This window comes from Amphiprion ocellaris, chromosome 9, assembly GCF_022539595.1.
Source record: "Amphiprion ocellaris isolate individual 3 ecotype Okinawa chromosome 9, ASM2253959v1, whole genome shotgun sequence".
NCBI lineage: Eukaryota > Metazoa > Chordata > Actinopteri > Pomacentridae > Amphiprion > Amphiprion ocellaris.
This window is the reverse complement of record NC_072774.1, coordinates 27,710,219-27,737,585: the sequence shown is the minus strand read 5'-3', so window position 1 is coordinate 27,737,585 and position 27,367 is coordinate 27,710,219. Positions and strand designations below refer to the sequence as shown.

The 27,367-nt window shown below is 39.1% G+C and overlaps 3 protein-coding genes and 4 non-coding genes across 13 annotated transcripts; 1 reads left to right on the top strand and 6 right to left on the bottom strand.

Annotated features, from left to right (window-relative positions):
• Positions 1 to 4,723: 4,723 nt before the first annotated feature.
• Positions 4,724 to 9,312, bottom strand: LOC111572973 (uncharacterized). Of its 2 annotated transcripts, none has more exons than XM_055013365.1 (6): positions 9,199 to 9,312; positions 7,896 to 8,031; positions 7,181 to 7,386; positions 5,912 to 6,059; positions 5,611 to 5,733; positions 4,724 to 5,487 (listed from the first exon to the last, which is right to left on the bottom strand). In XM_055013365.1, exons 1-6 carry the CDS (start codon positions 9,244 to 9,246, stop codon positions 5,438 to 5,440), a joined length of 711 nt encoding a protein of 236 aa, XP_054869340.1. In that variant the 5' UTR covers positions 9,247 to 9,312; the 3' UTR covers positions 4,724 to 5,437. The 2 variants fall into 2 exon arrangements, with proteins under 2 accessions (XP_054869340.1, XP_023132643.2); XM_023276875.3 differs by lacking the exon at positions 9,199 to 9,312 and adding an exon at positions 8,592 to 8,798.
• Positions 9,313 to 10,154: 842 nt separating this feature from the next.
• On the top strand, positions 10,155 to 20,570 carry LOC111572967 (B-cell receptor CD22-like). 4 transcript variants are annotated; one of them, XM_023276866.3, is made up of 8 exons: positions 15,118 to 15,260; positions 15,348 to 15,438; positions 16,578 to 16,922; positions 17,016 to 17,237; positions 17,888 to 18,169; positions 19,016 to 19,097; positions 19,192 to 19,225; positions 19,308 to 20,570. In XM_023276866.3, the coding sequence occupies exons 2-8, from the start codon at positions 15,402 to 15,404 to the stop codon at positions 19,329 to 19,331; spliced, it is 1,026 nt and encodes a 341-aa protein (XP_023132634.2). In that variant the 5' UTR covers positions 15,118 to 15,260; positions 15,348 to 15,401; the 3' UTR covers positions 19,332 to 20,570. The 4 variants fall into 4 exon arrangements, with proteins under 4 accessions (XP_023132630.2, XP_023132629.2, XP_023132634.2 ...); XM_023276865.3 differs by having other exon boundaries at positions 16,575 to 16,922; XM_023276862.3 differs by lacking the exons at positions 15,118 to 15,260; positions 15,348 to 15,438 and adding an exon at positions 10,155 to 10,329.
• trnaa-agc (transfer RNA alanine (anticodon AGC)) lies at positions 11,390 to 11,462 on the bottom strand. The gene has a single exon. It is a non-coding gene; the product is annotated as a tRNA-Ala (tRNA).
• Positions 12,644 to 12,716, bottom strand: trnaa-agc (transfer RNA alanine (anticodon AGC)). The gene has a single exon. It is a non-coding gene; the product is annotated as a tRNA-Ala (tRNA).
• On the bottom strand, positions 14,073 to 14,145 carry trnaa-agc (transfer RNA alanine (anticodon AGC)). The gene has a single exon. It is a non-coding gene; the product is annotated as a tRNA-Ala (tRNA).
• trnaa-agc (transfer RNA alanine (anticodon AGC)) lies at positions 15,958 to 16,030 on the bottom strand. Its single transcript has one exon. It is a non-coding gene; the product is annotated as a tRNA-Ala (tRNA).
• Positions 20,571 to 21,146: 576 nt separating the features above from the next.
• On the bottom strand, positions 21,147 to 27,270 carry LOC111572972 (sialoadhesin). 3 transcript variants are annotated; one of them, XR_008602787.1, is made up of 10 exons: positions 27,132 to 27,270; positions 26,718 to 26,999; positions 26,470 to 26,603; positions 26,179 to 26,255; positions 25,892 to 26,097; positions 23,664 to 23,927; positions 23,039 to 23,344; positions 22,744 to 22,846; positions 21,524 to 22,249; positions 21,147 to 21,422 (listed from the first exon to the last, which is right to left on the bottom strand). XR_008602787.1 is itself a non-coding variant. In XM_023276873.3 (9 exons), the coding sequence occupies exons 2-9, from the start codon at positions 26,761 to 26,763 to the stop codon at positions 22,186 to 22,188; spliced, it is 1,200 nt and encodes a 399-aa protein (XP_023132641.2). In that variant the 5' UTR covers positions 26,764 to 26,999; positions 27,132 to 27,270; the 3' UTR covers positions 21,147 to 22,185. The 3 variants fall into 3 exon arrangements, 2 of the variants coding, with proteins under 2 accessions (XP_023132641.2, XP_035807170.2); XM_023276873.3 differs by having other exon boundaries at positions 21,147 to 22,249; XM_035951277.2 differs by lacking the exon at positions 26,718 to 26,999 and having other exon boundaries at positions 21,147 to 22,249; positions 27,132 to 27,265.
• Positions 27,271 to 27,367: the final 97 nt, after the last annotated feature.

Sequence of the window (27,367 nt, the reverse complement as noted above, 5' to 3'; positions counted from 1 at the left end):
GATTCCTGCAGAGCAGTTTTGAAGCTCAGTGTGGTGACTCTGGACATTGCCATCATGGCAGTGCCTGACTCCTCCCAACTCCTTCAGGATCCAAAACAGTGATGCAATTATTATCTATTCAGACCAAAACTGATTTTATACTAGTCTGTAAATATGTTTATTTTTGCTGCAAAGTTTGACATTTTAACATGGGGGTCTATGTGGACTGGCTCGCATTTAGAGCCAGCTTCAAGTGGTCACTCGAGGAACTGCAGTTTCGGTGCTGGCCCTATTTTTCAGCCCATGAGATTTGGTCCATGTCCTGTCATAACAGAGCCATTTTTTGTGACATGACAGTGACCTCCACAATATTAGTGGACATGGTGTGTAGAGGTGTATATACACACTTATTTATCGTGCATTAAAACTTGTGATCCACCACCAAGACTGCTTTGACATACCAGTAGTAGTTTAGCTTTTACACTAGGTTTAAGCAACATATCAAAGCAGCTAAAGCCAGAATCGTGTACTGCATCTGGTCTCTGGGTCGGAGAGACAAGAATAGAGCCACAATTAGAAAATGATAAGATGAAATGTTGTCTTAGTTCTGAAGGTTGTAGTCCTTAGTTTTTGTACTTGTTCTACAATGTATTATTCCCATTTTGCCTTTCTTTATCTCATTTCTCCCTTCTGCACTCTGATGCTCTGCCAGTAATCCTTCATAGCACCTGTCTCTGTGCAATAGATGGCATTGTGTTGGTCTGATGATTGACTGGCATTTTCTTTCTACTGCACCTGCGCAGGAGATGCAGATTTTTCACATCTTATCAGATTTTTATTCAGTCTCCTCGTCTTGCTCAAAAGAAACTATGTTGTTGGTTCACACCAGTTTAATTAGTTTAATACAGACTCAGCTACGCAGGTAAAAATTATTCCTGTCACTTAACAACTTATGATGTGTACTGGTGTCACCTCTATCGTGCAAGACGTGTGCAGAAATATGCGACTGCTTGAGTCACAGTGCTGATGTGACTATTTATACCTTCTTCTGTCACCCACTGTAGAAAGCAGAGGCATGTATCAGTCTCTTAGCAGATGATAACTGCAAGGACAGAGGAGATAGAGAACGACACCAACACAAAGAGACACATTTCAAGGTATGTGTGGTTGTGTGTGTCGGTGATAAAACAGTAATTTGACAGACGATAGAGGGGAAGCTGGTGACAACAAAGCAGGGACAGAGAATAAAGATAAAACTTACAGAGGCTTACTCATTCCCACCACATTCTCTTGCATTACATCACTATTTAAAACTGAACTAATTTATCTAATGAAGACTATGTTCAGGGCTTTCTTTTGCAAATGCTTTGCAATCTAAATACAAAAAGACCTTAAGATGATTTTTAGTCCAATCCAACATACAAAAGGAAACGAGTGAATGGCTCTTTAACTGCTTTGTATCTGTGTGTTTGCTGCATAAAGCACCAGTTGTCTGTATCATTGTTAGTGAGACGAAATAAAGGTCACTTTGTTCCATGACACTGGCACGTCACTGATAGAATTCAAGGACCCGGAGAATAAACAGTATTCTCAGTGTTGTATTTCTTTCAGTAAATGTAGGATCTGGATGATTCAATCAGCAGTGTTTTAGAAAATTACAGTATTTTGCTCTGACTGAAATTTTCCTCAGCAACACACCTTCTTCTCCTTTAGTGAGCATTCTGATGATAAAATTGTAAGTCTCAGTGTAACGTTACATTTAAATGTACATGAAATTACCCTGAAAGTAAGCTTAGCACCAATTTTATTCAAATGACAGCTGGTAAATATAATGAACAAACAACAAGGTCAGCAACAAACTCTGAGGTTTAAACTAGTTTAAATGCAACTACACAAAGACAAAACTTTTTTTTTTCACAGAAAGATGACTGCTATATATACACTTTTTTTATAGCAGCACATTGTTGCTTTTCTGCATCTATCATTTTTGTTGTTGCTGCTTTTAAGGAAAAATAATTTAAGCTTCAAATCTCCAACTAGCAAGACAAGACACTGAGTCTTCTTAGAAGTCATCAGATAAAGGCCAGATGTAGGTCAGATTAAAGTGACTCTAAAAGGTGTAAAAACAACCATCTGCTGCACCACTAGCTTTCATGATTAAGTCAGTATTCTTTAACTTCATTTGTAACAGTTTAACTCTCCTCAGATACAATCGATGTAGCAAGTTAAACTGTTTGTCATTGGTAAAGGTCATCTTGAGAACACTCACTAAACAATGTAGGTTATCAGTAGACACACACACACAGACACACACAGACACACTGCAACACACGTCTCTGTTGTGGTGGTATTTCAGGGTGTTTGTCCATAAACAGAAGAACTTAAGGTCTGAGAACAGGTTAGCTTAAGCTCCTTTCAGACTCGCACTGCATCCCATAGTTTGACAGCAACATGCTCACTTTTCTGTAAAAATTGCAACAGCAAGCATGTCTGTACTAAAATCACAAAATCTTTTTTTAATTGACTTTGCCCTACAATTTTATATCTATAAGGGTACGAACTGATATAGTTAAACTTTACTATGATAAAAACAGACTAACAGTTCAGAATTACGATAATTCAATACCAATACATGTTGTTATCTGCGTTCTTTGTTTTCAAAAAACATCAGAAGCTGATGTTTAGTTGTTTAGTCTTTCCTCTGAGTTTATTAAATATCTGCAGTATCAGATATCCAGGATCCATAAAAGTAAAAGTGAGTGTTGTCTGTATTGTGAACAGCAGCTCCAATAATTACCTAGAATTAATAATTATTGCCAAAAAGGAGGCAGTATCAGTCCAGGTCAGTCATACTGTTTACTTTTACTTACTTACTTTAATTGATAATTCTAAATTGTCGGTGGGTGTGAATGTGAGAGTGCTTGTTTGTCTGAATTTGTAGCCCTGTGATAGACTGGTGACCTGTCCAGGTGTCCCAGCTGGGATGGGCTCCAGCCACCCCGCGACCCTAGTCAGGATTGAGTGGATGGATGACAGTTACTGACCCAGACAATTAGCAGATACAACAATCTATAATGTACTTACTTGGACTGCCATGTTTGGACACTCAGGAACATGGAGCATTGCCAGTTAGTGGTCATATTAGAAGGAGTGTTGTGTATTTACATTTCTTCCAACAAGCACTGAAACATGAAGAGTGAGTCAAGAGCAAACATGACCCAACTGACTCTGAAATACATCATTTCTCATTTGATCTTCTGGCACACTGACACCACAAACCAAGGCTTTCTCTTTAGCTCTGCAGAATATGAAGAAACTGGGCAGAAACCTTTCATGGAGCCAAGTGAGGTGTAGATGAGCAGCTGAATCAACACGCTGCTCCATACTACCTCTATTATATCAACTAAAGGAAAAGAATTCTCTCCTGCTGATTGTCCTGTGTTTGTGTGTCTGTCTGTGTGTGTCTTTCTGGCTCTGTGCTGCTCTATCAGGTGTCACAACACATAGTCAGAGGAATTCAGATCACAGTCAAAGGCCAGCATATTGTTGTATTGCACTATTTAATGCTCTGACATGTAAAAGTAGAGATTGTGCACTCTTAAAACAGCCATGTGAGCAACTTTATCGTGAGTAGCAAATCAGCATTATTTTAGAACATTTTGGGAGATGTGCAAGAACATTAAATTAGAGAGTTTCAGTGGGTGATTTAGTGCAAAATTTGGCAGATCAGTAGAGTTTTCAGGGGGATAAAATAATTTCTTTCCACCTGTATTGTATTTGCAAGTTGTACCCTCAATTGATATGAAGTAATTTTCTTTTTGCTATTTAAAACAACCTAAAGTTAACACAGTGTCTATATTACCGATGCATCGCCCTGTTCTTTCTGACCATCTGGTAAACAACTGTCTCTAGGAAAAGAAACCCCAATTAACACAATTCTAAACAATTGGTGCTGCTGGGTTTCCTTTTCACCTGCCTAAAATCTCTTTAGTGGGTGCCAGAAATACTCGCATTCAGGAAAACGCCCTGGACAACAAAGCTAAAAGACTGTAGGTACAAGCAGATATATAAAGAATTCACCAGCAGAGGGCAGCAAATGACATGTGGTCACATGTGCATCACTACTCCATGTGTCTCTTTTTCTGATCTCTGCTCTCTGATTGTCACATGATGTTGCAAATCACGATGAGCTGCTCTAACATCTACACATACTGCATGTTCTGAGGTGTCTTCTTTCATTAGCCAATTGGTTATATAGATAAAAGTATTGCAACTCAAAACTGTGTGCATAGATTAAATTGTTAAAAAAAGTTGCATGTATACATCTCCATGAAAACGCAATATTAGTTATGTCACTGCAGGAGTGATACAGTGTGGAATCCTGTGGCTGTTGTCGAACCTTGAGTGGACTTTATTGAGGTTTCCTGGGCCTGAATTTAACAAAAACGCACAAAAGATTGGAAGTAGGTATCTGGAGTATAGATTACCTGATTCACAGGTAATCTGTAATCAAGTAGTCTAACACACCCAGACAAATGATTAAATAAAACAGGATTTAAGTACACCCACTTTGTTTTGATGCCATATAACTGAACTGCGGCCATCGGTCACATACTAAACAACACACAGCAACAAAATGGAAAGAAATGCGTCTCTGAGTTTGTAAGTTAATGGAAAAATAATTACTTTAGGACTGTGTACTCCATGGTGCAAGCAAATAAAAATACTTAGCATGACACCACTATCACAACAAAGTCACTTCATTAACAGATTCAACATTAAATCAAATTCTTCAGCATAATTTTAATTGAGTTCAACATGTTTTGATGTTGTCTTCATACTAAGTGCTTCCCTCAAGTGGATAAACTGTGGAAGTGGAAGTTGGATTAAAAACACTTCTGAAACATCCATCAGTGAGTTTTTATCTTTAGTAGTCTGCTAGTTCACAGCTGCAAAACAAAGTTCAGCACAAAGTTCAGCTACTTCCCTGTTCCTCATTTAACCAGCAGTTGTCTGCAGACAGTCTTTTTGTGATCACTTGCTCAGCACTTTCATAACATCTCTGTAACATTGGTCAGTAGCTCAACCTGCAGGAACACTACTGATGCAGTGTTCCTGTGGCCAAAACTAACGAGCATTCACTTAAACACTTCACTTAGAGCAATAATGTAGACAGACAGCTCTTCAAATCTGTGTTTTTAAAAACTTCATACTGCTTTCTACACATTAAACTGTTTTAGAAACATTAGATAACATTGCAAGGTCTAATAGCTGAAGACAGAACAAGGAACTGATGCTATCGAGGGACACACTGATTCTGGTCCCTCAAACAACATTATCTCCATATCTGTGTCAGCCAGCTATCCCCTCATTTAGATCAGTCTAAGAATTAAAAAAATAGAAACAGTTAGTTCTGGTTTCTGTCTTTGTGAAGAAAGTCGTGTCTCTTTGTCCTCTTTTAGTCCTTTGTTACTATTGTGGTCATGTCGTCTTCGGTGTCTGTTCCCCCTAAAAGCAAAGAGATATCACATAATACTTAAAGATTAAAGATTAATGATTAATACATGTCAATTCTCAATCTGCCAGTCCTGAGTAACATTTTTAACACAAATGAGTTGAATTGCTAATTACCGAAACACTTCCAGAAGCTCTCAGATCTGTACAGCATGGCATATAACAAACCAAACACCAACAGGATGCCAAAGAAACCTCCGATGACGCAGCCAATGAGAACTGAGTAAGTTGCACCGTCATCTAGACGTGAAGAAGAAGCAAGATTAGAGCCTCCATGTATGAATTAAGCTAACATGAATACTAAAACAAGGCAAATGTTGTGTCATCATCAGGTGAGGATGATAACAATTAGGCTCCACTTAACTAAATTAAGTGAACATTTGGCATTGTAGTTGTATTTTGAATGAAAAATCTTCACCATAAACACGCAGGACGGCAGTAATGGCATCACGATTATTTAACTGCTGACAAACAACTTTAGTGCCGTTGTCAGGGAAGGAGGTTCCCCTGAGGCTCCACACAGCCAGTGACTCTCCGTTCTTCATATCACAGCTTCCATAGAGAGCCTGAAGACAGGGGAATAAGAGATTTAAAAGAATAGAACCATAATGGCAGAGGCTCCAGCACACCATAAATCTGCACAGGGTTAGGAGATAAAGGTAATGCATGGATGGATGATGGGCGAAGTGTTACAGCTGAAATGAATTATAGTCAACAAACCAGCACTGCAGGCATTGGCATTTGATGGAACAACAATTTTAGTGTTCACAGCTTTAGGATGATAAATATTGTCTTTATGCTTTAACTATTGTGAAAGAAAAATTATTCTTGTCAACTGCAGTCACCTTAAATCATACTGTAGATCCTATAGGTCACCTCAGATTATCCTAAGGGTTATTATCTTTGAATGCTGTTCCTATTTGCTTCTCTTAAAGTAAGGCTTCTCTGGCTTTAATATGACCCTGAGAAAGCCAGATGCTGCAAACGAGTGTCTCATGAGAAAGAGACAACTGTTATAGAAAACAGGTATTGTTTAGTCTGATGTTCCTTAGTGTGACGTTACTGAGCAGACAAGTTGTCTCCATATTGGGTTGTAATCTAAATATGGCATTCCTTCCAACTCGATATATACCCAAGGCTGAAGAGAACCTTATTCTCAACCTAAGCCACCTGAGTCTCCAGAGTGTCTCTGAGTCTGCCTCCTCAATCTTCCCTCGACATCGCAGAATTTAACAACTATTACTGAACAAGTGGTGGTTTCAGTACTACATGGCGAAGAAATCTAAAACTGAGCGCAGCAAACATTCAGAACTCGGGCTCAAATGTAGTCCTGGATGTCTTGACCATCTTTACACTCAGTTCATTCATGTGATATTTTCTTTGTGCACTGATATGCTGTTTAAACTCTGTGTCAAGGGCAGACTTAACCTAACAATGGTGTAGAAGCAACCAAAAAATTATGTTACGGTTGCAGTGGTTCTACAGTGGATACTCTCTTTTAGTTTAGAGGTTTAGTCACATCTTGTGCACAACCTGCTCCTTATATTAAACCACAAACAGAGCCAGAACCCAGCAATACTCTTCACATAGCTGTAATGTGATTTAGGGATGCTTCCTGATTGGGAAAAAGCAAATATTAATAAGAAAGACAGTTAGAATGCAACTTTGTCAGGTGCCACCACCTCACCTCGGGGATATCTTCCACGTGGCCCTGAGGGCAGGTGAGACTGTAGTTACCGTGACTTCCGTAGAAGGTGAATGTGAGGTTTGGAGATGTTTCAGGGACTCCACAGCGAAATTCTGCAGGTTGTCCTACAGCCGCTAAGACATCTACTGGACGTGTGCGGTAACTCAAACCTGCAGAGTCTGGTGCTGAAGTAGTGATGTTTTGAGCTGCAGCAGCGATGAGGTGTTGGTTGCATGTGTGGGAGAAGACAGAACAAAAACAAAAAATTATTGGATAAAATCAGAGCATACAGTACACACTATATATTTATGACCTGATGTAAAATCTATTAAACCACTTTGCAAAACAAACATCCACCAGTCCTCGTTGTGTGTCAACCACGGGATAAATGCTATCTAAGACATTAAAATAAAATCCTTCCGCTCTTATGAAACAGTCTTATGAATAGGCAGCAATTTTGTTGAAAAGAAGCTGAGGTTTGCAGCAGAAGAATGAGGAAGTGTGATACCAAAATTCCTCTGAGACGTTAATTATACTGAAAGTGTTACAGACAATGATGAGTGTGAGGCTGTACTACCTGCTGCAGTCCAATATTAGCATTTCTTTATAAACAGCAAAAAAAAATAGATGTTTTTATTTTAAAATGTGATGTTTCCAGTGTAAGAAGGTACTGGAAATGTAACTGTATTTAGAGCTTACATTTCTGTAGTGTTACCTGAGGAGGGAGCGCCGATGTGCAGCAAAGCCAGAAGCAACAAGCAGACATGAGAAACTTTCCTCTTCTTCCTCATTTTGTCTTTTCTATTTTTGTCCACTGTAACCCCAATCAATGTCTTATTCCACAAGTTCACCTGGAAAGTTTCAACAACATAACTTCACTTTTCATACAACACAAGTGTTTGAGAAAGTTTTGCAAATATTTTAAATTAAAGCTCATCAAAGCTTATTTCACACCATCAACTGGATGTGATTTATGTTATTATCAGCTATAAGGTGTTTCAAGGTCTTTGTCTTTTTGCCACAGACAATACAAAAATTGAGAATTTCACATTTAAGTCTGACAAAACAGAGACATTATACAAAATTACCAAATACAAGTACATTGTATTTTCTCCCCTCTTAAATTTTTTTAATTTTTTATTGCTTTTTAGTGTATTTTTGGTGCAATAATTATTAGACTACTAATATCACAGTGTTATTTCTGCAGTAAACATACATCTGAAAAGCATATAATATATATATATATATATATATATACAATCACCATGTCATATACTGTATATTTTGTTTACTAGGTCTTTGTCATCCATCTCTACTGGATTGCAAGTCTTAACTTCTGACTAGCTTTTGTAAATGTAACTCAAAGTGGAAAGTGGAAAAAGACAAGAAACAGGAGCTCATTAACACTAACCATAATATGAACTGGAAATCCCCCGGCAGCTCTTCAGATAGCTTCCTTATTCAAAATTTAGAATGTGCTCCTTTAAAAATAAGTCCTATTTTTTGCTCAGATCAACTTTTCAGAAGCCTCAACTCCCGCTCAGAGCTGCTCTGATACATATCTACTCCAAGAGTCCAGTGAAGAGACTGTGTCACTCCGTCTTCCTGCTCTAACTGAGGAAGAAGTTCAGAACAACAACAACGTACCTGAAGGAATGTGGACGTCCACCTGACTGACAAGGCGGATTTTTGTTAACCATTACCAAACAAGTCGAGCAGGTCAGTCCTGAACCAGTAATAGCTACTGGAAATAATGTCATAACATGCTCAGCTTTTCTGCCACCGTATTTGTTTTCTGTTTTTCTTCCATTCACACTCAAATCTGTTACACTGGCCTTTTTCGGTCATCCTCCAGCGTCTTTAGCTTCTATCTCTCAAACTTTGAGAGTGAGATTTAAAGTGAAAATCAACTTCTTTACCTTGTTAAGCTCTCCATGTAGTGTTACATGTTTTATATGCACTGAACATTTCCACCTTGAAACTTCAACAGTCTAAAAAAATGTTTATATGTAACTAACCTCAGCAACCCATCCTGTCAATTTGCAGCACGAGGCTTTCGGTATCATTATTCTTCTTCTGAGTCAGTTTCCAGTTCCCACATGTATGGCAGTATTACAGCTTTCCATAGGCTACAGTTGCATTTGAGCAGAGTCTTAGGTGAGCTGGGGTGCTCGTGCTGCAGCGAGTAGGAAGGGCATGGTGGAGAAAGAAGGAGGGACTACACAGATCTGAACATTCTAGAGAAAGCAATAGTATAGAGTTACATCTAAGCCATATTACGTAAGGAAGGTTGTCTTTTTTACACAAAACTCTTCAAAATATGTAGCTTTGACACACAGAGATGGTAGTTTTAGTCTTCTAAAACCATCACTTGGTTTCAGTGATCAGGATGTGACTTTACAGTTTCCTTTAAATAAGTTCTTCTTTCTGATGAACAAGCAGTGTGACCTGCTGCCCTCACAGCATTATTTTGTAGAGTCATATTTACACTCCATGTTTGAATGAGAAATGATCCAAACATTTATATATGTTAGGGATTAAGACAGTGAAAGAAGAAGACTACACCTTGGCATTGCTTCTTGAAATAGTACATGAGACTGCACCCTTTGGTGAGCATTGTGTTTTTAGTATTTGCTTTGATGGACAAAATGAAAGTACATTTGAGTTGCACAGGAGAAAAATAGAGAAGGAAATGAGTTTGAATCGAGACAGAAGCAAAGCAGGCAAGTAGATCAACAGACATGAGATGAAATATCCTGTTTATCATGAGTTCATCATATCTAAAGGCAGCTCCAAAGATAAATGCACTAACCGTGCACAAATCTGCTACTGATCTCAGTTTTTTCAGATGTTTCTCTGTTCCTGTAAATTTCAGAATATTGTGATGACTCGATAAAGGGGACGGAGGTGGGGTCAGCCGATCCCTCCCATCACAGAAATCTCGTGTCTTCTGAACTTCAGTCACTTTCACTCTGCATATCCAGAGCTGTGGAGCTTATTATTTTTGTCCATGATCCATGCTGCTTGCTGTCACTTAAAAACCATCAAATCTGATCCCAGGATCTCAAAGCCACTTCAAAATTGGATGTTTTGTGTTCTTCATGTGAAGAAAATGATTGCAGTGCTGGTGCTTTTCATCATGAAACCAGGTAAGGAGAGTCTTTTTCAGTTCACCTTTCAAAACAAAACATAGGATTGTATTTGGACGGTCTTTATCTTCATTAAATTGATTGATTTTGCGATGTATACACAGATATAATGACCTGTCGGAAAAATGAAATGAGATAAATGAGGAGGGGAATGTTTCACACAAATTCACACATTTTGAAACCCCGCCAACCCTTTTTTTTCATAGTATCAGTTACTTTGAAACTCTTTCAGTTGCTAAGAAAAGCTGCAAAAAACTAATTTGTTTAATGCAGCAGTGAGCAGCAGTATTGGGAATTAGTGGCCTGAGTTGCAGCTTAAGGTTTCATATTGTAAAACTTTTAGGTGATTGCAGTTTGCTCAGGCTGGCAAACAGAAAAACATGCAAACAGAGGAAAGAAAGAATTGAACACCAGTCAAAGACCCAGTATTGAAGTTGAGAATAAACACTTGTTTGCTTTACAGCTGCAGACAGAACAGTGTCTAATTAGCATTTTAAAGAGAATGTAGTCATTTTAGTGCAGCAAGAACTAAAGTTATCTGCTGGTCAAGTAGTAATATTTTAGTAGTAGTTTATTTTGGAGGATACAGGCATCAATCCTGCTACCTCTCACATGCTAAGCATGCAGTCTACCATTTGAACTAATCCCCCATGATGCACTTCATTGGGATGCCGTATTCTCCATTATTTCTGCATGAAAGGTCAGTGGCCGTTGTCATGTTGGAGCCAGTACAGTCTCTCTTCTAAATCTGGTGCAGAATTGGACACCTATTAAAGACAAAACATTCAAGTTAAGTATAAACACTTCAGTTTACATTAAAGCTTGCAGTTAGACTTGGAGAGAGTGAATGTGAACTTTGATGTAAAGACGCCTACAGACTGTGCTGCAGGTCCTTAACACAAGTATGTCTCCTTTTTCCTTGTTTTGTTTTTATCACAAGCATAATACTAGGCTTAACCGTAAATGCAGTTTGAACTAGTGTTTTCTTGTTGTCACGCTGGATGTTTCATCGTCGGGTACTGCAGCAAGTAACATTACAGAAGTTCAGCAGCAAACATTTTGGAGGATGCGGGCATCGATCCCACTACCTCTCGCATGCTAAGCGAGCGCTCTACCATTTGAGCTAATCCCCCATCTGTAGGACAGTTGTCATATTTTTGATGCGGAAGTGCAAACAGCTGAACTCCACAAGGTGCTGGCTCCAGAAATGACATCTGTTACGTTCTTGTCAGCTGCAAAGGGGTCAGATGTGACCAAGACAAGTCTATTGTGTTAGTGTGATACAACAAGGTCAATAATAAAATGTCCTGGGGAAGTTAGTTCCACATTGTCATTAGGTAGCACTGTTTACCTGCTGTGTTTCTTAAATCATCTCACACTTAAATCATGGCCGTTGTGATTGCATGTTATGCTGCTGGGTAGGAATATTTAAGGCATAAAGTGTACTGCATTATGTGTGGCCAAGCACAAAATGTGCAACCAAAGGACAGGATTTGTGGAGAAGTGAGGACTTCTTACTGTTTGGGCTCCATCAGTGGCATGCGCAAATCAAAGCTCATCCAAAGTCCTGCAAATTAAACGAGATGAATGAGTCAGGGCATGATTTTATTTTGACAGGATACTTTCTATAGTTCACACTTTTTGATACACAGCCAACCCATTTGTTTTATAGTTTCAGTTACTTTGAAACTCTTTCAGTTGCAAAGAAAAGCTACTCAAACTCATTTGTTTTATGCAGCAACGACTAGCAGTAGTGGGAATCAGTGAATTGAGTTACAGCTTAAGGTTTCATATTGAAAAACTTTTAGGTGATTGCAGCTTTCTTGGGCTGGTAATCAGAAAAACATGCAAACAGAAGAAAGAAAAAAACATCAGGTGCAGAAATGAACACTTATTAAAGACACAACATTAAAGTTGAGTATAAACATTGCAATAAAGCTGCAGACAACGGTGTCCAATTAGCATTTTAAAGGGACTGTAGCCACATTACACCATGTAGGTGAAAACATGAGCAAACAATGACTTTGTCAGTGACAAGAGAGCCCCAACATGGACTAAACTTGAGTGGATGCATGTCTGCTGTGGAGTAAAGATGCCTGCAGACTGCTACCAGAGGCATGCTGTAGCTCTTTAACGCAAGTATGTCTACTCTTTCCTTGTTTTCTTTTTAACACAGAAATATCAGTCCATCTGTGCTGGTAAATGTAATTATTTGAATGAGTTTTTCCTTATCTTCACGCTGGATGGCTTGCTGCAGGTGCAGTAAGAAGTAACGTTATGTGATACTACAGAGGTAATAAATAAAGAAACAAGCTGGAGGATGCGGGCATCGATCCCGCTACCTCTCGCATGCTAAGCGAGCGCTCTACCATTTGAGCTAATCCCCCATGAGATTCATGACGTCGTACTTCCAATGCGGAAGTGCATTTCTACGTGCGTGCAGTAAACAGTTCGTGTAGGTGCATTACTACAATTTTAAGCATAAATACCGCAGTCGATCGTGTTCATGTGATGGTAGAAAGCTAAAATCATTATTGTTGATAATGTGTATTTAATTTTGCGCCCCTACTTGTACGCTAGCCACTGCGACCGAATGAAATTTTTATTCTTTTTTTAAGTCTTTCACCATTTCTCTTTTCAATAACCAGCTACAGATCACTGTATCTTTCTAACAGACATCAACTAACAGGTTATTTTACACACCAGGCAGGGAGAGACTGACAGGGCCGCTGAAGTTTTAAAAGCACTCCTTTCCACCACTGTGGTTAACGGAGTGGCAGCCTGACCCGAAATTCAGTGTAAACACTTCTGCTTGCATTGAAGCTACATTTAATACTTAGGTGCATATACATGCAGTAGAACTTTTAGATGATTGGACCTTGCTGGGCTTGGCAGATAGAAAAATATGCAAACATAAAAAAGGAATTTAAAAAATCATGCAGAATTAAATACCTATTAAAGCCAAAATATTGAAGTTAAGTACAAACACTTCTGTTTGCATCAAAGCTTGCAGTTAGACCACACAACCAGCAGTGCTCCCAGTAGATCGCACACAGAAAGAAAATAATGCCATACAGTTTGGTACATTACCATGTGAATTATGAATTTATTTACACTTTAAAAACTATGTGCACTATTTTACTAGATACACAAGAATATATGTTATTTCTTTAGTCTTTCTACTTATATATAATGTGTGCAATAATAGCACTCTACCAGTATTTTTGTATTGATGAAAAAAGCTGTACACCACCACTGATTTTGTGCAATATTGTTATTTTTTGGACCAGTAATTATGTATATTTTGATCTGTTATTTTGCACTTCATTAGTGTTTGCTACTGTAACACTGCACATTTTTGTCTTTATTATAATATAAAAGGTTATCTTATCTCATGTGACAGAACAGTGTCGAATTAACTTTTAAAAGGGACTGTAGTCACTTTACTTTGTGTAGGTGAAAACACAAGCAACCAATCAGTTTCTCAGTGGCAGCAGAGAACGAATATGGACTAAACTTGGAGTGAGTGAATGTGAACTTTGATGTAAAGACGCCTACAGACTGTGCTGCAGGTCCTTAACACAAGTATGTCTCCTTTTTCCTTGTTTTGTTTTTATCACAAGCATAATGCTAGGCTTAACCGTAAATGCAGTTTGAACTAGTGTTTTCTTGTTTTCACGCTGGATGTTTCATCGTCGGGTACTGCAGCAAGTAACATTACAGAAGTTCAGCAGCAAACATTTTGGAGGATGCGGGCATCGATCCCGCTACCTCTCGCATGCTAAGCGAGCGCTCTACCATTTGAGCTAATCCCCCACCTGCAAGAGAGTTGTCATATTTTTGATGCTGAAGTGCAAACAACTGAACTCCACAAGGTGCTGGCTCCAGAAATGACATCTGTTACGTTCTTGTCAGCTGCAAAGGGGTCAGATGTGACCAAGACAAGTCTATTGTGTTAGTGTGATACAACAAGGTCAATAATAAAATGTCCTGGGGAAGTTAGTTCCACATTGTCATTAGGTAGCACTGTTTACCTGCTGTGTTTCTTAAATCATCTCACACTTAAATCATGGTCGTGGTGATTGCATGTTATGCTGCTGGGTAGGCATATTTAAGGCATAAAGTGTACTGCTTTATGTGTGGCCAAGCACAAAATGTGCAAACAAAGGACAGGATTTGTGGAGAAGTGAGGACTTCTTACTGTTTGGGCTCCATCAGTGGCATGTGCAAATCAAAGCTCATCCAAAGTCCTGCAAATTAAACGAGATGAATGAGTCAGGGCATGATTTTATTTTGACAGGATACTTTCTATAGTTCACACTTTTTGATACACAGCCAACCCATTTGTTTTATAGTTTCAGTTACTTTGAAACTCTTTCAGTTGCAAAGAAAAGCTACTCAAACTCATTTGTTTTATGCAGCAACGACTAGCAGTAGTGGGAATCAGTGGACTGGATTACAGCTCAAGGTTTCATATTGAAAAACGTTTAGGTGATTGCAGCTTTCTTGGGCTGGTAATCAGAAAAACATGCAAACAGAGGAAAGAAAAAACATCAGGTGCAGAACTGAACACTTATTAAAGTTGAGTATAAACATTGCAATAAAGCTGCAGACAGAACTGTGTCCAATTAGCATTGTAAATGTTATAATTTAAGGTTTGAGTTTACATAATAAATAAGTTCATATGGTTTTAATTTGATGTTATAAACAATATTTCATAGCTTGTAATTTGATCAATTTAATTAGTTAAAACACTAAAGGGGTTCAACATTCCACTTAGGAACTAAAGTTGCATGTTTTGTTCCACCACGGACTGAGAAAGAGACGGCATAATCGGAAGACAGGTTCACGAGCCGATCTGGATGCGTTTAAGTGACTTTCATGGACTGCAAAGACTTTAAGGACACTCTCATGACTGGCAGTGCAACGAGGTATTGTTTGTACTTGTTTGTGAATGTCTGGACAGTGATTGTTACTAAGCATTCTGCTTAAAGTGCTTTTACTGTGCACAATTGCAGTTTTCACGGCGTTAGCCTGGAGTTAGCCTGACGTTACCTTGAAGTGAGCTTGGCATGAACCTGGCGTGTGAAGATGAAATCGCAATCGAAGGTGATTGCAGCTTTCTTGGGCTGGTAATCAGAAAAACATGCAAACAGAAGAAAGAAAAAAACATCAGGTGCAGAAATGAACACTTATTAAAGACACAACATTAAAGTTGAGTATAAACATTGCAATAAAGCTGCAGACAGAACGGTGTCCAATTAGCATTTTAAAGGGACTGTAGCCACATTACACCATGTAGGTGAAAACATGAGCAAACAATGACTTTGTCAGTGACAAGAGAGCCCCAACATGGACTAAACTTGAGTGGATGCATGTCTGCTGTGGAGTAAAGATGCCTGCAGACTGCTACCAGAGGCATGCTGTAGCTCTTTAACGCAAGTATGTCTACTCTTTCCTTGTTTTCTTTTTAACACAGAAATATCAGTCCATCTGTGATGGTAAATGTAATTATTTGAATGAGTTTTTCCTTATCTTCACGCTGGATGGCTTGCTGCAGGTGCAATAAGAAGTAACGTTATGTGATACTAGAGGTAATAAGTAAAAAAAACAAACAAAGAAACAAGCTGGAGGATGCGGGCATCGATCCCGCTACCTCTCGCATGCTAAGCGAGCGCTCTACCATTTGAGCTAATCCCCCACGCTGCACTATTTTGTGACATCGTGTTTTCATTTTTGTTTGTACAAAAATATGGACACGGTCATGTTGGGGCCCATAACAGAATAATAATGAGGTACAGCAGACTATTCTCCAGCGATGAAATAGCTGTGTGGAGAAAGGTCTGAATATGCAAGCTAAGTGACTGGTTGGTGACCGTACCGCAACATTTAGCAGCTTGAGCCAGATATTTCTAGAAGGAGTTGCTGGAGACCAGAACAAACCAGCAACCAAGTGAATACCAATAAAAACCAATATTGAACAGATAGCTGGGGACAATTCCTGACAAGGTCGTCCTTGTCAGTGTACCAGGTTGCAACATGCCAATGCTGTGGTAATAACTAGAATCCGCAAGTACACGAATTTACACAGCAGCACAAAACCACAACCCACTTCAAATCCATGGCAGAAATTTCTCATCTGATTCTTTTCGCACTTTAATTAATTTTGCAGTGAAATTATTGTTGCATAGTGGTTTGATTCTTGATAAAACTAATAAAATGCATTGCTTGACATTTTGTCTCAGCAGGATCAGTGAGTGCTGATTGGTCTGTGACTTTTGAAAACCCAAATCCTTGTGCTGTGAAGGGATCATCGGTGGAGTTCAGGTGCTCGTACAACTATCCAGACAGGGAAATTGCTAGAAAAATTGCATGGTACAAGGGACAATTCATTGATGGCGACTGGAAACGTATTGCCCTTTCAGACATTCCGTCATATCAGAATCGTTCTGAATATCTCGGTGACCTGCAGCACAACTGTAGCCTGGAAATTCAAGACCTGCAGGATGACGACGCTGGATATTACTACTTTAGGTTTGACACAGATAAATATGGAAGGCGTAGTAAAGAATCTGTGTATCTGACTGTTACAGGTAAAGTCATTCTACAGTGTGTCCCTTAAAAAGTTTAATGTTTTCAGTGTCTGAATATCACAATCTCTGTGTCTTTGTCTGGGTGATGTCCAGAGCTGAAAGCCAGAGTGAATCCAAAGAGAGTGAGAGCAGGAGACACCGTGACTCTTGAATGTGGAGCATCCTGTCCACTTTCCACCACAGTCTGGTTCAAAGATGGACATCCAGTGTCAAAACCAAATTTCACGGCTCAGGCAGAGGATGCTGGGAATTATTTCTGTGCTGTTGAAGGACAGGAGTCAGTGCAGTCAGACCCTGTGACTCTGGATGTTCAGTGTAAGTACAGTGAGGATGATATTGTTAGTTGAGAAAAACTCTGGATTTTACAGGCTGTAAACTTAGTGAAAATGTTCCGTTTGTTAGAATCAGAGTTTGAATGAAACAGATGAATTACAATTCTCCACTTTAGTGTCTTTAATGCATGAGTGCATTTGTTTGAAGCCATTTTTTTCTTGATTACTTCTGCTTTAATGTGTATAAATGTGGTGGAAAAAAGATTATTTCATTGTGTGTTGCATCTTAAGAAATTGTTTAGCATTTTGTGAAAAGTGCTATTTAGTGAATTGGAAGAGAAGATTGAAACCAGTTTCATATCTGTCCACTAAAGATGTTAGCTTGTTAGGTTAGTACAAAGACATCAAAAAAAAAAAAAAGGGAAAATAGTCTGACTCTGTTTGAAGGTAAGAGAATTTTTCAGGCGGTTTCTCTGTAAGGGTAAATAATTGACATAACCTAAGTGTTTCAATGTGTTCTGATTGCAGTTACTCTTTAGCAATGCTTGTGCTAAGCTAAGCTAACTTGCTGCTAGTTGTAGCTTTGTAAAAATCATATTGACTAAAATGTTATCTGTAACATTTTTAATGTACAGGATAATTCATGAAAAATAGCAAAAATGTAATGTATTCTATGTCTTTTTTAAAATACAGACTCTCCATTGAACGTGTCTGTTGAGGTGAGTCATGCTGGCCTCCTGACGGTGGGCAGCAGCGTCAATCTGACCTGCAGCAGTGCAGCCAACCCTGCTGCAGACAGCTACACCTGGTACAGGAGTACTGGATCCAGCTCCGTGCTCCAGGTGGGGTCAGGACAGGTGCTGTGTCTTCCCTCCGTGGATTTGTCCCATTCTGGACTCTACATCTGTCAGAGCAGGAACCGTCTGGGAGAAAACAACTCCACTCAGGTGCTGCTGACAGTGACAGAAACAGACAGTGAGTATGAGGGGAAGCTGAAGTGCACTTAGCAGTCAGAACCTGCAGGACTGATATCTTAACCAACAGGGGAATTATGGTTCAAATGTTGCAAACTATTTTTTAAAAATAGTTCAGAAAATACATTAACTTTAACACCAAAATTATACAATTTATTTTCAACTTTCCAATAATATTTCACCTACTTTTCTGAGTTTTAAAAGTTAGCTATACTACCAGTCAAAGGTTTGGACACACCTTCTCATTCAATGCGTTTTATTCATTTGTATTATTTTGTAAATTGTAGATGAATACTTAAGAATAACACTTTTTTGTTTACATCATTCTATATGTATTCTTTTATAGTTACACTGTCTTCAGTATTAATCTGCAATGTATAAAGTAATAAATAAAGAACATTGAATGAGAAGGTGTGTCCAAACTTTTGATTTGTAGTGTGAATCTAAGCTTAAAATCATGACATTTCATCTAAATTTCTTTATGCCACGTGCCTCATTTGCCAGAAAGAAACAACTTACACCAGATCTTGCTAAAAAATAGAAAAATTCTGCACTCCTCAGCACAACCAGCAAACCATGACTGATTCAGCTGCTACCAGGTATCACGTAGCAAAAATTCAGAGACTTTTCTGCAAATTTGTGGTTGCGTTTACACAGACAGGGAGGCGACAGTAAGTGTCTTTAGAGATTACAGGGTTAGACAGAGGAACAAGCTGTATGCATGTTGTTGAAAAATACATTCAACGTGGTGAAATATATTTTTAGAGCCATTTGCAGAGTAGTGTGAAATATGTAGCATATGTAGGTTAGGTTAATTTTTTTCTATTTTTTATTCCCCTATTCACAGTTTACCGTCTCATCCTCCTTGTTGGTATCGGAGTAAAGGTGGTTTTTCTGCTGTTGCTTCCACTGTTTATAATCCAGGCTTGGTAAGTAAAGCTCCACGGCATGTTTCATTTTGTGTCATGCCATGAAATGTTGCAGAGTTTAGTGTACAAACTTCTCTTGTTTCCCTGTTGAAAGGAGGCGATGGCGTAATTCTACTGCAGACACAGAGGTGAGCAGGAGGATCCAGTACTGTTTTTAAAAATCATTCGCAAATCTCACCAAATATCTGATGTTGTCATGCTGTGTTTCAGAGTCATGATTATGAAAATGTCTGAAAGACAAGCAAAAGGGAGAAATATGCAAGAAGAAGGAAACTAGAGAAGCATGAAGACCTTCCATCACAATAGATCGGTGACTTGGCACACTGGCAATAGAAGATCTGTGGTTTGTTTGCAGCTGGAAGCTTAACTGGGTTCAATGAAAAACAGTTGCAGTTAAGCTGCAGGTTTGCCATTGTTAAGATAAGATAAGATAAGATAAAGTTCTTTATTTCTCCCCACTCCAGGGGAAATTTACATTGTTACAGCAGCTTTATTTACAATATATACAAGGGTGGCAAAATTTTTTAACAGAAAAAATAAAAATAAAAATAAAGTTTAAAAGTGCAGAGATGTGCAGTGCAAGAATGTCAGTGCAAATTTTATGGTTTGGGGTGGTAATGATATAGTCCAGTTTATGTTAACATCAGCCAGTGATGCTGATGTTGTAAAGTCTTATAGCAGATGGGATGAAGGACCTGCGATAGCGCTCTTTCTTGCAGGGTGGATGTCTCAGTCTGCTGCTGAAGGAGCTGCTTAAAGACCCCACAGTGTCATGCAGTGGGTGAGAGGGATTGTCCATGATGGATGTGAGCTTTGACAACATCCTCCTCTCACCCACCTCCTCTATGGAGTCCAGGGAACAGTCCAGGACAGAACCAGCCCTCCTGACCAGTCTGTTTAGTCTCTTTCTGTCCCTTTCAGTGCTCCCTGCTCCCCAGCAGACCACTGCATAGAAAAGAGCAGATGCTACCACAGAGTCATAAAATGTCCTGAGCAGAGTCCTGTTATGCTCCATCCTTAAGTTTCTCTGTATCGCTGGAGAAAGAATGGTCAGGGACAGTAAGAGAAAATGACTGATGTTTATTTCACAGATTAAACATCCAGAAGTAATTATTAGAAAATGGTTCCTTCTAGTAAGTGATTCGCTGCTGTTGCTGACTGCATCCAGAATTCCTGAGTTTAACCCAGGATATGCTGCCCTCTTGAGTCTAAAATACGCATGTGCAAGCTTTTAATGGCTGTGTTGAGAAGGCCTGTTAAGATTTCTATTTCAGAATATTCAGTGTTGTTAATGGTAACGGAAATAACATTTGGAACAAATGCTGGCAGCTGCTAATAATTGTATAAATTCTGTTTTTATATGGCATATTGTCATGATCTCTAGACTGTCAGCAGTATTGTTTTGGTTATTTTTGTGTTTTTATGCCACTATCAGGTTTTGATATGCAATAAACAGTCTTATGTACAAATTAAGTTTGCACTTGGACAGTTTTGTAAATCTTGACATCACTTTTATATATCTCAGATGATGAATTTTTATATTAGAAGCTGACTGAGCGTGATGGAAATACTTGTAAAACAGGGTTATTCAAAAAGAATGAACCGATTTCATTATGCAATATTTTAATAAGGAAAAGCAATAGAAAACTCCAGCCAAGTCACGAGCATTCTACTCACATTCACCTTTTATTTGATGTTTTATGGTCACTGAATGACATCGAATAACAACAGCGATCAACTCAGTGGATCGTGTTATGCTGATAAGCGTCTGGGAGGAATTCTCTTATTGCATCGATGTTGCCCTGCTGCAGGCGGTGGCCACATTGAACATTTGTAAGACGGGAAATAAAAGTTGATTGTGAGTAGGGTACTTGTGACTTGGCTGGAGTTTTCAATTGCTTTTCCTTGTTAAAATTTTGCGTAATGAAATCAGTTTATTCTTTTTGAATAACCCTGCACAATACTTTATGTGCTCCTGTAAAGCCATCAGATAATTGCCACACATGTAGAGTTACTGCAATTTGGACTGATGCAAAAAAAAAAAAAAAGTGCAAAACCGGTAATGACTTTATTGTTTACTTACTCAGCATTTAAAAATAGAGGATATGTGCACCACTTGACACATAATCTCCCTTTGATGTACCAAATCTAGCACAAACTGAATTCTAAAAATAGACCAATGAGATGAAGAATTGATATCCAAGTCCAGTTAGTGAATGAGTGTCCTGGTGTCAGAGTCACTGTCCTCCGGGTTTCATCCGTTCTGACTCCTCTTCATGTTCTGGTCAGTATCTGTTCCCGGCTTATCGCATTGAAGAGTTTACTCTAAAACACACAAACAGAACCCAGTTGGAACTGCTTGCAGCACTTAATTGGATCATTATGGCTGTATTCCTGTCATCATCATCATGCACAGTGATAATTACCTCAGATTTCTTTGTTTCTGGACGCTGCTTTTACAGTACTTGGTCCATTTGTGATGTGCTGTTAAAAATCCAGTAAAAGTTCAAACAACAACTGTGGATGTTTTTCTGTGGTTTTCATATGTGATGAACCTTTGAGGATGTGTTCAAATCCACATCTGTTCCTGGCACACTTAAATCGATCACAGCACGAAAACAAGTTTGGTTATTAGAAGGGGAACAGATTTTATTTCTGATTTTTTTATTACAATAAATACTTGTAAAAGATTTCTTGGTTAATTCCTGACAGTGGTATTTAGCTCATCTACAGAGAAAATGGACTAAAAATGGAACAAGTAACCAGATCCCATTTTCAGTTCTTTCTGCTTTTAAATTAAACTGTTCTTCTACTAAAACCCAACTTCATCCTGTCTCAGTTCAGTGCTTTAAAGTCTGTGCTGCATCCTGTTTGCTTGAATGTGCAGTGATGCCCATCACATGATGTTCAGATTTCCTTTCTTGTGTTTACTCAAGCAGGCCAAAAGGGAACCAATACAACAAGAGGACATTTGGGGGGAAAAGATCATTGTGGCTGCATTGTCCTGTATCAGGTATATGTTCTGTAAAAGATCTCTCTCAGGTGTAAGGTGTTGTAGATGTGACTAAGTTCTTGTCTTGTTGAGTCTTTAGGGTTCTGTAGCTCTTGTTTCAGTGAGGACATATGACCGATGTCTGGACGACTTCCGTTTCCTGAAAACACACGCACACACACACACACACACACACACACACACACACACACACACACACACACAATAAATCATTTACATTTGACAATAACACTTGTGTTAATTTTATTCATTAGAATCCCAAATTACTAATTTGATTAGATACAATTAATCATTTATCATTGCATGTAACCCAGACACTGTAGCTCTTTTGTCAAAATTTACACCACTGTGGACACTACAAGAGCCTTCAAGTGGCGAATTTTATTCATTTGACTGCTTGAACTGACACTGGATTATTTAAATAGTCCAATAAATTCACCACACACTTTGTTTTGTCTGTGTTCTTCACAATTCTTGAAAGTGTTGTTTTAATTGGATCATTTTCTAAATTATTTCACCCATACTCTGCACCAGTTTAGATAAAGTAATTGAAGATACCTGATGCGAACATCCTGACTACATATAAAGACATACGATAATAGTGACTGAGTGTAAGAGAAGCAAAGACACCACCTTGTCATGAGAAAAGCAATTATTGCTATGATAGCCAGCAGGACTCCAATGGTGACTCCGATAAGAACCATTCTGCTTCCTGAAGACTCGGATGGGGTCAGTGCTGCAGTGGACAGAAGAGTGGAGACATAATGTTTATACATAGAGATGGTAGAACCTGGTATTCAAAGTATGTCTGTGTGAAGCTTTTCAGAGTTGAATGAAACTGTGTAGAGCAAAAGATCACCACAGTCAAGATCTAAGTTTAGTTTGTGCATTATGTTCAGTATGAATGACAGTTTTTTGAGTCACTTACATTTAGAACCTGTCAGTGTTACGCTGTAAGTCTGTGATCCGTGTCTGTTGCGTGCTACACAACAGTGCTGCCCATATTCCTCAATGGTGATGCTGGCACCGCTGAGGCCTCTTCCTGTGGGCGTCGCCACGGTTCGTCTTCCTTGATGAAAGCTTTTGTCTGCTGCAGGGAGACATGCTGCTCCCTGGTACCAGATAAATGTGTGTACTGGTGGGTTAGCATCGCTGCTGCAGGTCAGAGTCACAGGAAGCTCGTCCTGCAGCTCTCCAGGAGGCCAGACTGAGACCGCCGTGTTTCGAGGAGAATCTAGACAGAAGGTACATCAATGATCAGTTACACGTAATCATCAAAATATAAAATTCTGAGGGGAAGTTTGTTCTCCCAGGGAGGGATTTCTTAAGAAATTGTGTGTTGCAATGATTTGTCAGTAACACTTTGCTTCACTTCTGTAAAGTTCAATAATTTCCGTCATTGGAGATATACAGTATGTATGCCAGAAGAAACAGAAAAGAGTGCATGACCTTATAGAAGGATGTTAACATATTCTGAAGACTGCAGATTTGCACACAGTACGTAATTTTATGTAACATAATATAAATCTAAATCAGGCTCATTCTTTACTTACATTGTACATCAATCGCCAGCATCGTTGAGTTCTGTACTTTATCTCTAGTCTGGATCTGACAGTAGTAGCTGCCAGATTCATCAGATGTAACTTTGCTGATATTCCACATCTGTCCGTGGTGTTGTTGGCTGCTGCCTGTGCTCTTGTACCATCTGAAGCTGGTCTGTGGATCAGCGTCAGGGCTGCAACAGGCCAAACGTACAGCTGCACCCTCAGTGACACCAGTGGATGGAGCTGCTAGCACTGTGACTGCACTGGAAGAATCTGGAGAAAACAAGTGTTAGGAAAGTGCAAAAGTACATAAGAGGTTAGATTCCTGTTTCAAGTTGAGAAACTTCATAATTTACCTCAAAAACTGTTTCTGTTTTAGTTGAGCAACATCCCAGAAATACTGACATCTCAGTGCACAAAATCCTCTTTTTGGGTTATTGTAAAACCAACCACATTTTTACTTATTTAAATTTTTAAAAAAAAAGTTTAGCTAATCCATGCGTTGTATATATTTAACGCTTTCCACTCTGGACTTTCCTGTGCCAGGACCACGCTGTTATAAAAACGCCATCCTTTCTCAAATTTTGCCAAGCGTGGCACATTCACTGAAGAGTGACTAAAATAATTAGTTCTTCTTCATTTTTGTTGCATCACAGTTGGTAGGGTCAAATGCCACCAGTGACTCATTGTTTTAAGACTGTTAGTCACTCTATAATTTAGAATTTTGAACAGGTGGAAGTAAAAATGCCAGTTTTGCTGGAGTCTTTCAAATCCCAAATTTGGCCTGGTGGTGAAGACACTGAAACTTATCAGACTTCTCAATTCTCTGAAGTATGGCTTGTCCACAGAACCCAATGTTGTTCATTTTGGACACTTTTTCAGCTGTTACTTCTCTATACAATTGTCAGTTCCTCTTTTTTCTATCTAATAACTACAATTCAGGATCCTGAGTGTTAAAATGACTCTATGTTAGATTTTAAAAACGGGAAAGAAAATGTAATTCAAGTCCATATCAGAGACGTTATTAGGTATAATTAAGGACATTTCCATATACTGTTGGACAACAACTACATTGAGGACATGATTTCTGTTATCAGATGTGGACTTGTCTCATGCTTTTGATAATGCTCTGCGTGTTTCTATGTATTTAGCGTATAGTTTTGCCTGTACGAGTTTCAAAACTGAATCTGTTTTTACAGCTCAGTACCATCAGCCTCTTCATACCAGTTTGGTTGTTTTGTCGGCTCTAATGGTTAAGAGTAATCCCTGGGGTTTTGTGAATTATAAAAGATGATGCAACATGGAAACAGGACAGAATATAACAGAGGAGCAAGAATATGACTTAACACAGATGTTTCTCAATAATTACTTAGAAGTTGTTTGGCAGAATAAATCCAGTTTGGAGGCTAATTCTAACCTAGACACAGAGAATGAGTCAACTCTGTTGTTTTTCAATTCTGAAAATGGTTTAATCCTTTTTTTTCTTCTATGTTCCGCAAAGACTGTTTACAATTGTCCTTAAATCTTTCATTGTGACAGTATTTTGACTACAAACTCAACAAAGGAATTGGTTATAAAAACAAAACTTGTGTTTACCATTATGAAATAGTTTATTATGTCAAAGTTATATGCAGACTGTGATCAGTTTCAGTTCTACTTCTTATAAATAGCACAAAATGTCAAGGAAAGGGCTGCACTGAGGAAGCAGTTGTTGGGTAATGCAATGGTGCTCAAATGGCAACACTTGCCATTCAAATACGAAAGAAACAGCTGAGCAAAGACTAAACATCCTTAGTTTCAATAAAACTAATTAACCACTGGTCAGTATTGTGTTTTTATAACAGAGGATTTACAGTCAGAAAGAATAAAGAATAAAACTGCCAGAAAGATAATTCACAGAGACATATTCTGTGATATACTGTACAGAGATAGACAGACATGTAGCAATAGATAGAGAAATACTAACATGTAAGATGTCATGACAGTGACTGAGACACAGACAGATAAAAACAGCCACAACATAGAGGAAGGATAAATAAGAGGACTTTGTGGTTTGTCTACATGCTATGTCAGTGCACACTCATTTGAGACACGCAGACGTTTGAAACATTGAAGAATGGGAGGAAATCAAAGCACATTGCTGATGACTACAATGATAAAGCTAATAGTGTTGCTGTAAAACTAGTATTGGTAAAGGAATGGGTGACGATAATAATGAGTAATGATAACGTTCTGACCGGCCACCAGGAGCTGTACGCCACTCTGCTCCGGCATCTTCTCCGTTGGATGGCTGGTGATGAGGTAGAACACGTAGGTTCCACTGTCTGACGGTCTGAGATCAGAGATCCTCAGAGAGCAGTTCTTGGTTCCTGGTTGTCCCAGATACTGCACCCTATTCTGGTAGGACGGATCTGGGAAAATACGAGCGCTGTGGAACACATATCTGACACAGACAGACAGAATTAGATATTTACCTCCTGTTAGTTCAGGTATTGTGGGTGTTTCTGTGTGTCATGAACTGTACCTGGGTGTCACACAGCGGCTGTCTTCGAGACACCACATCTCTGACAAAACTTCATACTGTTGTCCGTCTTCAACATCCTAACAGACGGCAATGAAGACAGCTGTTAGTCAATAGATACAGTACTGCACAGTAGTAGATTCTACTCTCTACACTCAGAATAATAGTTGACTTTCATTAACTGCTGGCATCTCCTGACCGTGATGGCAGATTTCAGGCCTCACAGAGAAAATATTCTAGTTTGCAACACACTGCAGGACACACCGCAACACAATGAGTTCTTTATTGCAGTACCTGAGCAGAGAGTCCCCTGGTTTCATTGGAGCTCTGAGGGTAGTCATAGGAACAAGGGAGCTCTATGGAAGAACCAATCACGGCACAGATGGGACTGGAAGGGAGATGAACTGACCAATCACCTGCGAGAATACCTGGAAAGCAGAGAACATGTTGACTACTACTAGTAAAACTAGAGGTGATCTGAACTGCCCATCTTCACGATACTGAAAGTTTGAATGCAGCAGTCCTTTTAAACCTGTACATACCTTTCAGAGACAGTGTGAGCAGCATCCAGCAGCAGCTCTGTGCCATGTTTACAACCCTCCTTTACTAGTCTTCTTACTCTTTTTCTTTTGTTTTTGGTTCTTATCTGCCAGTCTTCCCTCCTGCAGTTGTGTGTGCGCTTCTCTTTCTGCAGGGCTAAGACTTATACGCGTTGAGCTTCCCTTTTATTAGGTATGTCAACAAGGAACTGTGATGATGGCTGACCTTTTATGTCCTCAAAGGGAACTTGTTCTGCACACTTGTAGATTTATGTGGTTGCAGACCTGCATATAATACAGAAATGATTTCTAGATAAAAATAAAAGCTGACATCCTCACATAAGTTTGCATCAGAGTTGTGTTCGTCATTGTGTAGTTGTGTTGTTGAACTACACACTCTGAGGCTCTCGTGCCCACCTTGTCCACTCACGCGCTGACGTCACTCGCGCGCCTCTCGCGTGCGCAGCGGACGGTTCACTGGACTCAAAGACACAAAGCGACAAACTGCGGAGAAACTTTCACCAACTCTGTCTCAATTCGTCCAAATGTTTCTCTCTTTCCTTTTAAAGGCGGGCGCTGGTGGTTTTGGTTGACAAAAGCGGTGAAAACTGCCGCAGAAAGCTTTTCCCCCCTTTTTCCCTTTGGGGGTCAGT